Raw genomic sequence first — 15,303 nt, 5'->3', positions numbered from 1 at the left:
TTCCTCATTATTTGGTTTTATCCAGCAGGAACTCTAATGCCCAAGTGTGTTGAGGCTGTGAGAAAATTTGGTTTTGCTGTCTGACTTAATTGCAAACAATATATTTGCTCAGCGTAACCTGGTTTATAACCACTATGAGAAAACACAATGAATTCTGTTCATTCTAAATTCAACGATCATATGTTCGGTAACCTGATCAGTCCAAAATGTAAAATCACCTTAAAGCTACTGTAGCCTAGACTGATTCTGCAGCGTGGTAGTACTCTGTGCCTCTGTGTGTTTGTGGAACAGGCATTGAGGGAGTGGCAGATGACATGAAGAGTTTTCCTAACAGCACGCTGACTGGCCGCCCTCTATCTTCAGATGCTCAGACTGTCATGGCTGCTCTGAGGGCCCAGTATACAGGCAGAGTAAACAGGACCCAAACCAGTGAGTCATGAACAGCAGCAAGGCACTGCATTCATGAGGACTTCATCTGAAATCTCTAGAATCACTATACGTAGTGGATATGATATTCTTGCTACAACAGACATTTTGACATCTATGTTATGGTGTCAAACGAACTACCCAAAAGTTTGTGAATGTGTCTAAACTATTGTGAGGATTGCATGTCTTTGTCTCTTAAGTGGACTCATTCAACGGAGGTCTCAGTCAGCCTCAAAGCAACTGCTTCAAAACCGCAGAGCTACCCACTCAGACCAATATGTAAGTGCAGTGACGTGATTTGTGGTACTGCACAATGAGAGTCTGCTGTATTGTCTGAATGATGCCTGTGCTGTGTGTTGGCTCTGGTCTCAGGCATTATGAGAGCTCCTCTTCTCTGAGGGAGAGAGCAGTAAGACCTCCCCAGTCTACCCTTACAGAGAATCCTGACTCGTGCCCAAAGCTGCAGTGGACAGTGTGAGTTTGGATCTAGTTACATGTGGGATTTTGGCCTTTGTAGATGCATCTATGTTCTGAAGATTGGATTCCATTTCAGTATGCTGTAGAAAGAAGCCACAATTCCTCATTAATTATTTAAAAAATGTAAATTTATGAGTAGTCTTTCTCCCTGCAGACTTCACAAAGGGAAAAAAGGATTTTTGAGACATTCGGAGCTCCACAGTCAGCTGTTCCAGTCTGGGAAAAACGCATTTAATCAGTGGGGAGACAATGAAGCAAGTGATGGGAAACTGATGGACAGTGGGCACGATGGCAGTTTGTTAACATTAAATGCTGGCGATAATATCACAGTACCTAGGAACCCGGAGCCTTGCTCCAGGAAAGGCTCCGCTAGCTTGGGGAATCAAAATGCTGGACTAGATGTTGTAGCATTTCCACAGGAAGGGAAGGAAAAGGTTCAGCAGCCGTGCCCTAGTGAAGATGCATCCAGCGCAGGTAGAATTCCCACTGTGATGAGATGGAGTTTTGGTCATCTGAAAATACCCACAATCACCTGTTCCAAGCAGGTTGCAGAAGAGGACCGTGAGCAGGAAACCAGAGGAGGAAGGTCTGAACCAAGTCACTTATTTGAAGAAAGACTAGAGGCAGTTGGAGGAGTGATGGCTGTGTCGACAGAAGAGGGGGACCCTGGGAAGGCTCAGTTTGGTGCATTTTTGTCTGAGGGCCTAGATGAAGATGCTAGTGACACAGTTTTAGGGCGTGGAAATGCACAGAGAGAACATGTACGAAAAGGGCAGTATCTCAGCCATCAGGAGGACTTCACGGAAAGGACGTTGTCCGAGGGAGAATTTTTAAATATTACCGTGTCTGCTGATCCCTGTACTCCCGGTGAAACTGGAAATGAGAAACCATATTTTTCAAGTCGGAACCGTTTCCAGATGCCAGTCAGTGGGATGTTGGATGTCTCCAATATGCCGTCTGCTTCACTTAAAGCCAGTGGTTTTGACCATGACACAGTAGTCAGGAGAAACGCCTCAGTGGACAGAATTAATGAAAAGAGAGAGACAAGACTAAGGGAAAGGGGAACCGCTTTCTTAACTGGTAAGTGAAATGCTAAAGGTGTCCAGTAGGGGGCATTCAAACACTTTCCGTCTGTAATATGTCTTTGTTCTCAGTGTCAAAGTAATGATCACAGCTTAACAATCAGCAACATGTATTCCCAAATGGTTCTTCGGATTAGCCAAGAGGGACTGGTGTGTTGGAGATTTGAGTCTTTCCCCTTCCTGATTCAATTTCTAAGCTAATTTTCAAGTCATCCACTGTAAATTAGATGTATTAGAACAGAGGAAAAACAAAATGACGCTGTAAAATGTAATGTGATGGAGAGACGAGTGCTATAACCCCCACTTAAATGACTAATACCTTACTATCTTATCTATCTATCTATCTATCTTGTGCAAGCTAAATTTGCCTTTTAACCACATTTAATACTCTTCATAAATGTATCTTATGGTGAAATTATGAAGTCTTAATACATGTGATTTCATTTAAAGAGATTACTTCTATACATCTTGAAATTTCTTACCTGTAATCTATTTTGGTCATTGTGCTCTTCAGTATGTTCTGAACTAATGTTGATCAAGGGAGTTGTTAGTTGACAAAGAGCGGAACAGAACAATTCTGCTCTCTGCTGCAGCAAAGCTGTAGTCTTTTTTATATGTGCGCTGGAGTGAGTGTTCTGTCTCGTCCATGCACACAGTGACCCAGAGGGTGTAAGCTGATTTAACTGATTTATCTACAATCAGTTATGCTGAAATTAAATGAAAAGGTCTGGGATGAACCAAGATGTGTTACATCTGCATGTGTATGTGCCCTTATATTCTCCATATAGGCTTATGTGTGCCTCGCACAGACTGGACAAATGTTCAGTTGGTTTCTGAGGAGAGTACCACGGGGAAAGAGCACAGGACGCCTCCTGTCGTCCCAAGAGTGAATCACAACCCCCAGGTGCAGTCACAGGTAAAGGAGACCTTACACCTGGGTATCCAAGAACAATTGCTACTAATGCTTAATGAGTCAAACCTAAGTAGAGAAGTCCTGCACACAGACATATCAACAGCAGAGCCAGAAGCAGCTGAATCATTTGATCTTCCTGAACAGCCTGTGAGAATGTGATGACACCAGTAGTTTGTGTTATGTGCATGGTGTGTGCATGTGAGAGTAGGCGCGTATATGTCAGTCACACGTATGAAGCACTTTAAAGCTGTTCAGGAATGCCACTTGGGGAGAAATGGTTCATGGGGGAGCAGTTAAAGTAACCGTTGACCTCTGCATTATTCATACGGAGAACAGACCATACTGCAGCCATCAGCAGTCCTGTAGTGCGTTATGGGGGTGTTCTTTCTGAGCTGATGAATGTATAATCAAAGTCCTCAGTGTACCAGTTGCCTCCAGTAGCTGCAGTATCATAGAGTTCCTTTATATAAGGTAAATTCCCCAAAATAAATTATTTTTTTCTTGAAATAATTTCTAAGGACAAAATGTAAATACAAAACCTTTGATGCAGTTTTAAATGCTCTGGCATCAGTTCATTCACATCCGCATCTGAATGAACTGCATCTGCAGATGACATAAGTCAGTATAAAGGATATTCAACATATCTATGTACTAATTCAACACATGTAGCATCTGTCCATCACGTGAGATCACTGCTAAGTGAAAGTTGTGATCAGAGTGATCTCCGGTTTTTCTGGTAGACTTTTATGTGACGTCCGCTCAAGGTGAATCAGCCTAATGAATAATGGAAACATGCAGATGTCTGCAGGTGATGTGAAGAAACAAAGTTGCTTGTTCAGAAGACTAAAGCTGATAGTAAAGGTCTGTTTAGACAGCATGCACTAATGCTCAAAGGAAACTTGCTTTTTGATTTTATTAATATATGAATATTTGCCGAAAATAAGCTAATTATTTTAAAAAAATTGTGACTGGGTCGTAACATATTTCTTGCTCAAGAAGATCAGCAGGATACCTTGTATGCACACGTCACTGCGGACATTTCTAGTTTGACATGCATGAGGTTTTAAACTGCTACTTGGGAGTCATGAACTTAGAGGTTGCACAGTCCACTGTGAATACTGGGTGTTTTTTTGCCTGAATCACTTAGGATTAAAGATAGCTTTTGAGATGGTAATCTTTAAATGAGAATCATTAAATTATAGATTATAGAGATCCATCTAATTTACACTTTTTACAGAAAACTATATGGGATGCAAAAGAGCAGGGAGATGTTTAAGCATGATGTTAATAATATTTTCAAAGCTGTTCATGACATATAATGTTAATAGCTTTTGATGCATGAATAGAAAACATCAGTCTGAACTAAGTAATTTAAACACTACTGTAAATTTAAATCTTTTCCTGTTTCTCTCTGTCTCGCCATTCAGATTTTTCTTAAATTGTTTTACATTTTAAACATTTAATTTCTGTCTGTCTCTCTCACACACTAAAGCTCACTGATATATTGACTCGGTCCATATGAAACATTTTACAGGCGACTACAGGGAGTTGTGAGACAGAAAGTCTGACCAAAGTTGTCTCTCCCCCCAAACGACCTGCTAAATGGGAGCCCCCACGACCAGCACTGGGCTCCAGTAGTTCTCAGTCCCAGGGGCTTTGGCCTAAACACACAGTCAGCACTCTACAATTCTCAAGCTCCTCTTCATCTTCTGAAGTGCAAGTTTGCCACCACACACAGCAGAGTGGGAGTACAAGACAGCCTCTAAACCCGGTGAAATGTGCTCGGTCTTGGGAAAAGAGGCCAGTGGAGTGTGCACCGCCCCGGAGAGAACGGGAGAAACAAGAACACAGCACACAGTTCCACGCCGACATCCCCACACCTTCCAAACAGAGGCGCTTTGCCTCAGAAGTGAAAGACAGCCAGTTAAACCTCGACAAAAACACGGAAGGGGACATGACATCAGCAACATCCAAACTTACCCTGGCTTTGACCTCTGACCCCCGGATTTGTGATGTCAGCCGTCTTTCACGGGAGGAGGGGACGTGTATGTTGGAGGAAGCTGGGAGAGCAGGGGCACTAGTAGCTACCATGGTATATCTGGACGGGACCACACAGATGGACCCTGTGCAGGTAGGCTGGGAATCACACTTGCAGGGGTATAATGGTGGTGATTTTCACACCTCACTGTAGACCAGGGGTGTCAAACTCATTCTGATCTGGGGGCCGCATACAACTTAATTGGACCTCAAGGGGGCCATACCAGTAAACTCATTCCAAAAATTACATGGAACTAACAATGTCACCTTTTTTTTCTTTGTATTAGTGCAAAGAATTAAATTATAAAAATCGTTATATGAAAAGAATTGTCCTTTTACTAAATATATTATGAACAACATTTTACTTTTTAAGAAAAGTATGTGCAATTTCAACAACACTTTTACTCAGTTAAACTTTTATTTAAGTACATTATGCAGAAAAACTGATCACAGTGACATTTTCCACATCTGGGAAGCAATAGCGGACACATGAACTTTCCATTTTTCTTGAAAAATCCGACACTCTGTGCCCACTTTTCTCTTTTTTGACAAAGACATTTCACTTAAGAGGGTGCCAGGGTCAACAGAAAAAGCGGGTAAATCGATAGAACTGACTAAAACAAGCCCCTAGCGGACAATATAGGAACTGCGTATTTTAAATTGGGAGTTTATTCTTCTTTAATAATCCACGTTTATTCCGCGGGCTGGACTGAACCCCCTGGCGGGCCTGTTCCGGCCCTCGGGCCGTATGTTTGACACCCCTGCTGTAGACCATAAGGTTCAGCCGATTCTACTGTTTTGTGCATTTTGTTACTACCATTAATATTGCTTTCACAAAGTATGTAGTCCTCTTTAGTCCTGCCTCTATTTGTGTCTGTGAATGTGTCTGTAAATTCAGGTAATGGCCGCAAATGCCTTAATGATATTTTTGTCAATTCAGCAAAGACGTGAAATCTCTGGGCCCAGAAAAACATGTGTATGTGTATGTGCGTGTCATTGTTCTTGTCTGCAGAAGTCCACCCCTGCCGTGTGTGGGTTCCTGGTTCTTCTCAAGAAGAGTCTCGACTCCGTAAGCCTGGAGGAGAGTGGAACTGCTGAGGAGAGACTCCTGTTTCTGAGACTGGAGCATCGGCCGGTATGGGCCCAACAAGACACACAACTTAACCAGGATCAGTTCACCAGGTGTGTGTCTGCGTGTGAGAAGAACAGTGTCCATAAACATCCCAGCAGTACTACGGCACCATCAGTGTGACTCGTTGGTGCTTTTAGAGTTCATGTGGGAAAACTGTATGTTACAGAGAGATGCTTGTGCAGATGGCATGTGGAGTTCAAAGTCTAGTGTGCTACAAAGCCAAAGATCTGCTCCGCACAGCACTCACACACTTCAGTGGAGATCTGAGCTGGAAGCAAGGCAAGATGATGTTACTAGATGTTCTACACACCAGCTCCTTAATACCAATAACTGTGGACCATGGCTGGAACACAGTAGTGCAGAATACGTTTAAACTGGGCACTCTATATCATGTGTGGTGTGCCAGTGTTTTGCGTCATCATTCATGTGATGTGTGATCAGATATTAAAGGTGAGTGTTGTGGGGCTGATGGATCTGCCCTTCTGAGCAGTGAGCAGCTGTCAGGTGTTGGATCCTCAGGTAGCGTCCTGGTTACTGGACCCCGCTGATTCAGCCTCCTGCTTCCAGGACCTCCTCAACAAGCACTGCTCTCACCTGGCCAAACACACTCCACAGTCTGCACTCAAGAAGGTCCACACACAAATACACACACACACACAGAAACATGTGCCTGCTATGACAACCTGCATAACCTGTGTGAGAGTGTGTGTGTGTGTGTGTGTGTGTGTGTGTGTGTGTGTGTGTGTGTGTGTGTGTGTGTGTGTGTGCATGCGTGCGTGTCTGTCTGTTTGTGTGTTAGAAAGAAAGACAGACTGTATGTTTGTCTATAAAATGTGTATATAATACACATAATTAGGGTAGAAGAGAGTAAGTGTGTGTGGCTGAGTGAGTTTGTGTGTGTGTGTGTGTGTTTATAGTCTTTTTTTTCTTATAGGTGACCCATGTTGTCTCCAGCCTGTCTCACCTACATAGCTTAATGGTGGAGCTTCAGAACAAGTTGCAGGTTCATCCCATTTAGTAGATAAAAACCTGTATATAAGAACACAGTTGTGTCAAACACACACAACTGTACACACACGGTTTGCTCCCTCTATAGACACAAGGCCTGTGGAAGCTGTATTTCCTCATGGAAATGAAGATGATTCCACTATTATCAGGTACTCGGGCTAATAAACACCAGTTATTTTATTAGAGCCGTTACTCGACATCTAAAAGTATCTCTGAAGTAAGGATCCAGTCCACTAAGAGAACATATCAGTCACGCTCAGCACTGTGTCCATTCATCTTCATTACCAGAATATCTATTAAGAAATCCATTAATAATCAGAGGCATGCCCGCATATTCAATTTCTCTGAGTACTCCTAAGTGCTCTCTCTCTCTGTCTCTCTCTCTCTCTCTCTCTCTCTCTCTCTCTCTGTCTCTCTCTCTCTTTTATCAGCTATGGAGAGCCACAAGATATATGTGGATAAAAAGGCCTTAAAGAAGACCTCAGAGATGCTTGGGGTAATAGCGATTGTGTGTGTGTGTGTGTGTGTGTGTGTGTGTGTGTATGTGTGTTTAAGTTAGCAAGTGTACGAGTCAGCCTCTTCTCAGACAAATCATTTCATAATTATTAAACAACAAAAAAAAGATCAGATCAGAAAGCAGCTGATCTTTTTTCTATACAGTATATACGTTTATACGTATATATATATATATCATATATATTATACGTATATACGTTTTCTATACAGTATATACGTTTATACGTATATATATATATATATCATATATATTATACGTATATACGTTTTCTATACAGTATATACGTTTATACGTATATATATATATATCATATATATTATACGTATATACGTTTTCTATACAGTATATACGTTTATACGTATATATATATATATATATATATATCATATATATTATACGTATATACGTTTTCTATACAGTATATACGTTTATACGTATATATATATATATCATATATATTATACGTATATACGTTTTCTATACAGTATATACGTTTATACGTATATATATATATATATATCATATATATTATACGTATATACGTTTTCTATACAGTATATACGTTTATACGTGTATATATATATATATATCATATATATTATACGTATATACGTTTTCTATACAGTATATACGTTTATACGTATATATATATATATCATATATATTATACGTATATACGTTTTCTATACAGTATATACGTTTATACGTATATATATATATATATCATATATATTATACGTATATACGTTTTCTATACAGTATATACGTTCAGCCTCCTGCCAAAGTAAAGGAATGGCAACACCAGTTTTACACTGAAGACATTTGTAATTGAGAAAAAAAGATTCCTGAGGTGCATTACCTCGCTGACCTTACACAGTGAAGGAGGTGAAATGCATGCTTTGTAGGGTCTGTTGAATTTCTTGGCCAGTTTATGAGCCTTCATTATTCATCTCAAATTCTGTCCTTAGTTGCGTTAGTCTTGTGTTTTGGGTCATTGTCTTGCTCCTTGATTAAGTTCCTCTTGATTGGTTTGGATGCACTTTTCTGTGTGTAAATTATTAGCTGTGAAGACAGTCAAATGCGTGTTTTCCACTACGATGGTTTTAAAAGTATTAGCGGCTCGCTAGGCTTGTAAACCCGTTTGTGCAGGTGAGCCCGCGGACCGGCTGGGGAGCCGCATGAAACCAGGCAAAGAGCCACATGCGGCTCACGAGCCGCGGGTTGGCCACCCCTGACCTAGCCCATTCCATAATCAGCTAGCCGGGCCTGGGCCTTGACCCTTCCTTCACCTAGCCCAGGTCTTCTCAAAGTGTGGGGCGCATGGGTATTGCAGGTGGGGCGTAAGCAATTGGAAGAAATGAACCTTTTTAAGCCTGTCGTTTTAATGCCTGTTCGGTTTTGCACAAGCCCCGGATGTTTAAAATGTCTGCGGAACAGTGTGAACCAGGGCTAGATTCGGCCCTTTAATGAATTAGTACCGACCCCCCCCCCCCCCACGAATAACTGGTTTTGCATTTTATGATGTGGCCTCTGCTTTCAGAGTCTTCTCCGAATGGTGGACTGTGAGACATTCACGTCTGTCATGTGGAGGTTGCTGGTGAAATCACGTACTGCTGTTTTGGGGGGAGGATTCCTCACAGCTTTCACAGTTCTACCAGCTGGTTTTGTTTCCCTTGGTGGACCGATACAGTGACTGCTTGTTAGTAGACCACTGGTTTCTTTGTCCAGACACTCCAAATTGTTGTCCTAGCATTGCTCGGTGCTTTTGTAAGGTGTCCGATCAATTTGTTCCTCCTCTCTCAGCTTCACTATGTCTTGCTCCCCCCCCCCCCCCCCCCCCCCCCCACAGTTCTCTGGTCTTCATTTAGGACCACCTTTTTGACAACAGATACGCAGGGCAGACCCGGGTAACAATAAATACCTGTCAGACACATTTTTGCTCACTTAAAAATATTGGTGAGTTCAAACTAAAACTGCCCTGTTCTAAGTTGTTTAAAAAAAAAAAAAAGCTGAATGTCTAGTTCATATCTCATCCATACTTTATCTCAAACACAAATGTCTTCGTTGTATAGCAAAAGAACGTGACTTTGCTCTTCCAGAACCTTGGACAAGGCTCCACGCAACATGGACGCGCAGTAGGATATAAATAGAGTGTTTGACTCTGTAGCAGGGAGCATTACTGCAGCAAAATGTCTCACACACAGTCACTCACGCAGCTGTGTATTTGAGCGCTTTTCGCATCTGTAAAACATGTTTTAACTTGGCCTGACTCTTTCAGCCTCTCTCTACCTCCATCCTTCTCCGTTTCTTTTACTCCTTCTCTCTCTCTCTCTCTCTCTCTCTCTCTCTCTCTCTCTCTCTCTCTCTCTCTCTCTCTCACCCAGACTAAGATGAAACAATTGGAGCAGGAGGCTCATCGGGCTGCAGGTCAGCAGTTCCTGGTGTCCAGCAGTGCTCAACTTCGACAGGTGTGTGTGTGTGTGTGTGTGTGTGTGTGTGTGTGTGTGTGTGTGTGTGTGTGTGCGTGTGTGTGTGTGTGTGTGTGACTAGCCATGGTCAGCTGTGCTTATGTTCATGTACACGTTTGCCTGTAGAGAGTAATGTGCACATGTCCACATGGAGACTGACATGTCCTGCTGTTGTCAGGTGCTGTTTGAGAGGTTACGTCTGCATGAGCGCTGTGAGAAGAACCTGCCCAGAACTGTCCTCAAACAGCAGTCCACCTCTGAGGCTGTGGTAACACCCCCATGTATTTGTGTTAGTCTTGTATAACATCAGTCTGCTCCATAGCACACAATAAACAAACATGAAATCCAAATTGTAATCAATTTATTTAGTTATTTATTTATGTGCATAATTTAAAAGCCGCTCAACAACTTGCATATTTTTATTGTTTTTTTTTTTTGGGGGGGGGGGGGGGGTTGGCTTCTGTACTTCAGCATGTTAACTTTTAAAGACAGTCTGATATTCCCAGATGTGTCCGATGCTTTTCATCAGATGTCTGGGCAACTCCACCATGACAGAAGCACCACAGACATAAGCGCTGATGGAGGAAGCGGCTTCATTTGATTTAGCTTGTTTGCTGGCCTATATGTTTATGGCTGATGAACAGAACCCCCCCCCCCCCCCCCCCTCCCCCTCTCACCTTTCTCTGATGATCTCATTTCTCTTACAGCTTCTACTGCTCCAGGACCTGCATCCCTTACCCAAACTCATTCTGGAGTACAGACAGGTGTGTGTGTGTGTGTGTGTGTGTGTGTGTGTGTGTGTGTGTTTGTCTTTCACACTACCCAATGCACTAACGCACACAGAATATGCTTTCGGTGTATTTTTACTGCAGCAAAGGAGCAGTTTTGCTAGATCATGCAGTCTAGCCATAAGCAAAACAGAAAGTAGCTAACATACATAACAGTTTTTTCTTCAGTAGCATTAGAGTAAACATCTACAGAAGTCTAGACTAGACTTAATCAATTTTTTTTTCTTTTTTTATTATTGAAATGTATTTGAGCAAACTCAACACAAGAGAAGCTGTGTAACATTACACCATCAGACACCCAATCAACATTAGTGAGTTGTTAACAGATATTATGGTTCCCCTGGGAGTGGAGACCACCGTACAGCTCAACCCTGTTCCCACTGTCACGGCCACCATGTACAGGCAGAACCCTGCAGTGAGTCTGCTGTGGAGCAGCAAGCACAGAGGAGCTGTGACTCCTCACGCTCTCCGCACCAGCTGGGCCATGGCAGCGCCTCTCAAGTCCTCCATCACCAGTGTTTCTGTTTCTCCTCAACAGGCCCACAAGATCAAGTCTACGTTTGTGGATGGGGTTTTGTCTCGGATGACTAAGGTGGGTTAGTTGAAGATATCGTGAACCTACTTTAACTACCGCCACATGTAAAGACTCTCCTGTATCCCACCTCAAGTCGAGTACATGTACCGTCATACTGATCAAGCTCTAAGTCTTGGATGCAGGCTTCAGCCAAATGCTTTAAATGTAGATCTCTCTCACTCTCTGGTCCTCTGTGTTCCTCTCAGACGTTCATCTCTTCCACATGGAATCAGACGAGTGCGGTGACTGGCAGACTGTCTGCCAAGCATCCAGTGAGTGCCTTGCTCATCTCCTCCGTTCCTCTGGTGTTTCTCTTCTCCTCACGTCTCTTTTCTCACTGTCTCATGTCCTGGCCTTCTTTAACAAGCATTCATCACATCATTCCTCCATCCCGTTCACATTTTCACATTTCTGTCTGTTCCGTCTCATTCTCTTCGTTATCTCTCTTCTCCTCCTTTCTGTCTTCCACACCTCACTCTCACTCACTTGTTCAGGATCCGCTGCAGACTGTCTCCTCCTCTTTGGCGTCCTACTGTCTTTTAACATGTCGTCTCGCACACGCACAGGCTGAGCTGTCTGCTGCAGCGTGGCTGAATGAACTGATGTGGGCCTGTGTTTGTAGACACCACACTTCAGCTCTCCCCCTCACACATGCATAACACACTTTCATACACCCTTGCCAGCCATTTCAGAAAAACGCAACTGTTGGAGAAAGCCTAAATGAGTGTGTGTGTGTGTGTGTGTGTGTGTGTGTGTGTGTGTGTGTGTGTGTGTGTGTGTGTGTGTGTGTGTGTGTGTGTGTGTGTGTGTGTGTGCCTAAATGAGTGTGTGTGTGTGTGCGTGCGCACGTAGGTGTGTTGTTGTAGTTCTTCAGTCATAGTGTTAGCAGCTTTGTGAAACCAGGAATAGCTCTGCTGATATATGCATAAATCAGCAGACAGACAGCAGAGCAGAGCAGAACCCTGAGACCCAACGAGGGACGTGTGGGAGATTAAAGTAGTGCATATGTGAGGGATGTGCTGGAGTGTTTCTGTGAATGTGGGTCATGTGTACCACTGGCATTATAGTTATTTTTAGACGTGAATGTCTGTCTATATTGCTGAATCACTCCATCACCCTATGGCCTCAGTACTAGACTGTGTAACTCAGTCTGGATCTCTGTGGCAAACATTCACAGACGCTCAAGGTTAATGTGCTTTGACACTGAGTGGCATTTATTTGGTGGATTTCAGACGGTATGAAGCCTGTTGTATTGCTTACTGTCTCACTGTCACTCACTTGTGGACTTTTATAAGCTCTCTTACTCTTTCATTTTGTTCGGTGTTTGTTTTATAGACTCACTTGCACAGTGTATTCAATATATTATATACAAGTTTCATTCATTCATTCACTCAATCGTTCTTTATCTTCTTACCTATTCAGTTCCATTTCTTTCCATTTATTTATTTATAACCTTCTGAAAGCGTTCTCCTCTGCCCCTGTCTCTGTTTCCTGTCTTACCATGGTATGTTATCACTTTAGTGTTCTAGTTTTGATCAGTTTTGATGTGGGCGTGTGTACATGTACAGTATGCTTGTATGTGTTGGAACAGATAGCAATATCTTATCTCTTAGTCACTGTACTAACAGGGCAATGCACACACACACACACACACACACAGACACACACACACACACACACTCACATATTGCCTATTGATCTCTACTCCTTCCATTATGCATTCCATTCATAATTCTGTCACTCAGTGCTTGGAGCGGTCGATGTTGGTCTGATGTACTGATTAGTGGCTAAGCCATCACTCCACTGGTATGTGCTGAGGAATTAAATACCTCATAACAGTGCTGGATGTAGATCCATACCACACTACCATATTAGAATAAGATGTTTGAGGATATGTAAAGACTTGCTACTGTTACCTGTTTTTTTTCCTGAAACCCTCATTAAAATCTTTAAATAAGTAAACATCATTAGATAGTGTGACCAGTTTCTGAAATTTGACCTAATTACATTTTAATCATTACTAGCAAAAAAAAAGAAGCTATTTGTAGTTTTGATCTGAAAGTGACAAAAATTGTATTAATGGTTGCAGAGATTAAGGTGAGGCCTCTTTGTAGTGGTACACATTCTCTTTGTTGTTACTGTGTGTGTGTGTGTGTGCGTGCGTGTGCGCGAGCGTGCGTGTGTAACTTCTCACCTTAATTCAGTATAGTGACTGAAAAAGTTGTTGTGTTTGTGTTTGTAACAGAGTGAGAAAGGGAGACAGCTAGAGAGACACATTGATTGTTCTTTCTTCATTAGAGACACAATGCCTTTGCTTCTCATCAGAAGTTTATTTGTTGCGTCTTAAAAAAAAATTTTTTTCACTCTCTTGATTCTCTCTCTCTCTCTCTCTCTCTCATCTCTGTCTGTCCTTCACACCTGTTATTTCAATCACTTTCATTCTCTCTCATCTTGCCTTGAATTGATCACTTGGCTTTATAGCTCAGCTCCCTCTTCACCACACCAGACTGCCACAGCGTCCATGTTACTGCAGCGAACCTTCACAATTCCTCCTCCATTTACTTGTTAACAAGACCCTGCGACACTTGAGCACCGTGCCGTTCTTTTGAGAGACGGCCATGGCCCACACCTGGGTGTCCTGATACGCATAACGACTGCCTCAGTCACTTGCAAACAAACTTAAACTGCTTTACAGTACCAGAGTAAAAAAATGTCAAAAATTGTTCAGTAGTTACATTCATTTGAAAGGCCTGCATGTGGGCATGTGTGTGAAATCAGTTTGCATAGACTGAACCAGGGGCCTCTGGAGGCTGGAGAACGTCAGTGCTGTTTTTATTGCCACATTATTTTGTGCACAATTTCAACAGGAATCTAGGACTAGATTTGTTGTTATTCAAATGTCCATTTGAAAACACACGAATTTCAATCTTCTCTGTAACCCCCTTGGTGCAACATGAGACTATGAAAGTGATGCATGGGAAAAGGGAGACAGGATTTAAGCGGGACAAGCCGGCCTTGTGGGCATCCTATCAACTCGTCTGCACCCTTGTTTCAGCGCTGTGAGTCCCAAAATGCCCTTATCCTTGCCTGACACAGACAACAAGGTCAGTGAAAGCATTGCTGAGCTCAAGTGAAAACAGGGAATACATGCAGCTATTCTCAGTCAGACGCGAGCAGACTGAGCCCCCGGTGCTGTGGTGCTGAGTCAGCTGGTTACCCGCTGCTTCGCCGCGCACAGCTGAGGTATCGCGTGCCTTCACTTTCACGTTTGCTAAATGACTGGCAAGCACATGTGCCTGCAGTTAGAAGTACAACCAGGGTAGAGTGAGATACGGACTTGCCGTCTTTCCCCTTTAACGCTACCTGTGACCAGATTCGTCTTGGGCGACGTGAAATGGTGACAGGACTCTGCCCTGCATGAATTTGGAGCGATCAACTCGGCTGGCCGGGTCGCAGAGAGCTGGCTTCGTTTGGCAGTGCGCACACAGCATAGCCACGGCGGTGTGAGCCTTCACTTGCATTGGGGCATTAAAAAAACCATGTGACTCCTGCTGCAGGGGAGTACAACATGCACACAGCGCTGACTGTACAGCGTGCTCTCTGCGAGGATCGCTGTCGAGTTGGGGCAGAATTTGGGAGAGACAACAAGAGGACTGGTGAAGCCTGCAGAAAATAGGGTTTACTAGTCGAGATACCAGCGCATGTCGAACTGCTTTCATAACCGCACTGAGCCGCCACGTGGTGCATGTCGGATGTACTTCACACTGCCGTGACCCGACGACTAGTGTGCAGCGCGAGATTATGCGAGAGCACTCTGTTCTCACTCTTTTCTCACTCTTTTCTCACTCTGTTCTCACTCTTTTCTCACTCTGTTCTCACTC

The 15,303-nt window shown here is 43.1% G+C and overlaps 1 protein-coding gene across 6 annotated transcripts in view; it reads left to right on the top strand.

The window, feature by feature from the left end:
* The window catches only part of poln (polymerase (DNA directed) nu), a 58,762-nt gene that overhangs the window by 6,723 nt on the left and 36,736 nt on the right, over positions 1-15,303 (top strand). For 5 of the 6 annotated variants that reach the window (XR_013121113.1, XM_076973728.1, XM_076973727.1 and 2 more), the window contains exons 2-18: positions 292-429; positions 627-705; positions 799-900; positions 1,058-1,983; positions 2,774-2,901; positions 4,433-5,029; positions 5,948-6,117; positions 6,234-6,346; positions 6,558-6,697; positions 7,002-7,070; positions 7,164-7,224; positions 7,507-7,571; positions 9,977-10,060; positions 10,239-10,349; positions 10,768-10,824; positions 11,387-11,440; positions 11,629-11,694. Coding sequence is in view for 5 of the 6 variants with exons in the window: in XM_076973728.1 (XP_076829843.1) it covers positions 292-429; positions 627-705; positions 799-900; positions 1,058-1,983; positions 2,774-2,901; positions 4,433-5,029; positions 5,948-6,117; positions 6,234-6,346; positions 6,558-6,697; positions 7,002-7,070; positions 7,164-7,224; positions 7,507-7,571; positions 9,977-10,060; positions 10,239-10,349; positions 10,768-10,824; positions 11,387-11,440; positions 11,629-11,694 (2,960 nt within the window). In the remaining variant the exon portion in view is untranslated. The remainder of the gene's footprint in view (positions 1-291; positions 430-626; positions 706-798; positions 901-1,057; positions 1,984-2,773; positions 2,902-4,432; positions 5,030-5,947; positions 6,118-6,233; positions 6,347-6,557; positions 6,698-7,001; positions 7,071-7,163; positions 7,225-7,506; positions 7,572-9,976; positions 10,061-10,238; positions 10,350-10,767; positions 10,825-11,386; positions 11,441-11,628; positions 11,695-15,303) is intronic. The other variant, XM_076973726.1, reaches the window with a different exon arrangement.

Source organism: Brachyhypopomus gauderio, chromosome 14 (genome assembly GCF_052324685.1).
Source record: "Brachyhypopomus gauderio isolate BG-103 chromosome 14, BGAUD_0.2, whole genome shotgun sequence".
NCBI classification, from domain to species: domain Eukaryota; kingdom Metazoa; phylum Chordata; class Actinopteri; order Gymnotiformes; family Hypopomidae; genus Brachyhypopomus; species Brachyhypopomus gauderio.
Note: the sequence above shows the minus strand (reverse complement) of the source record. Positions and strands in the feature narration are given on the sequence as shown.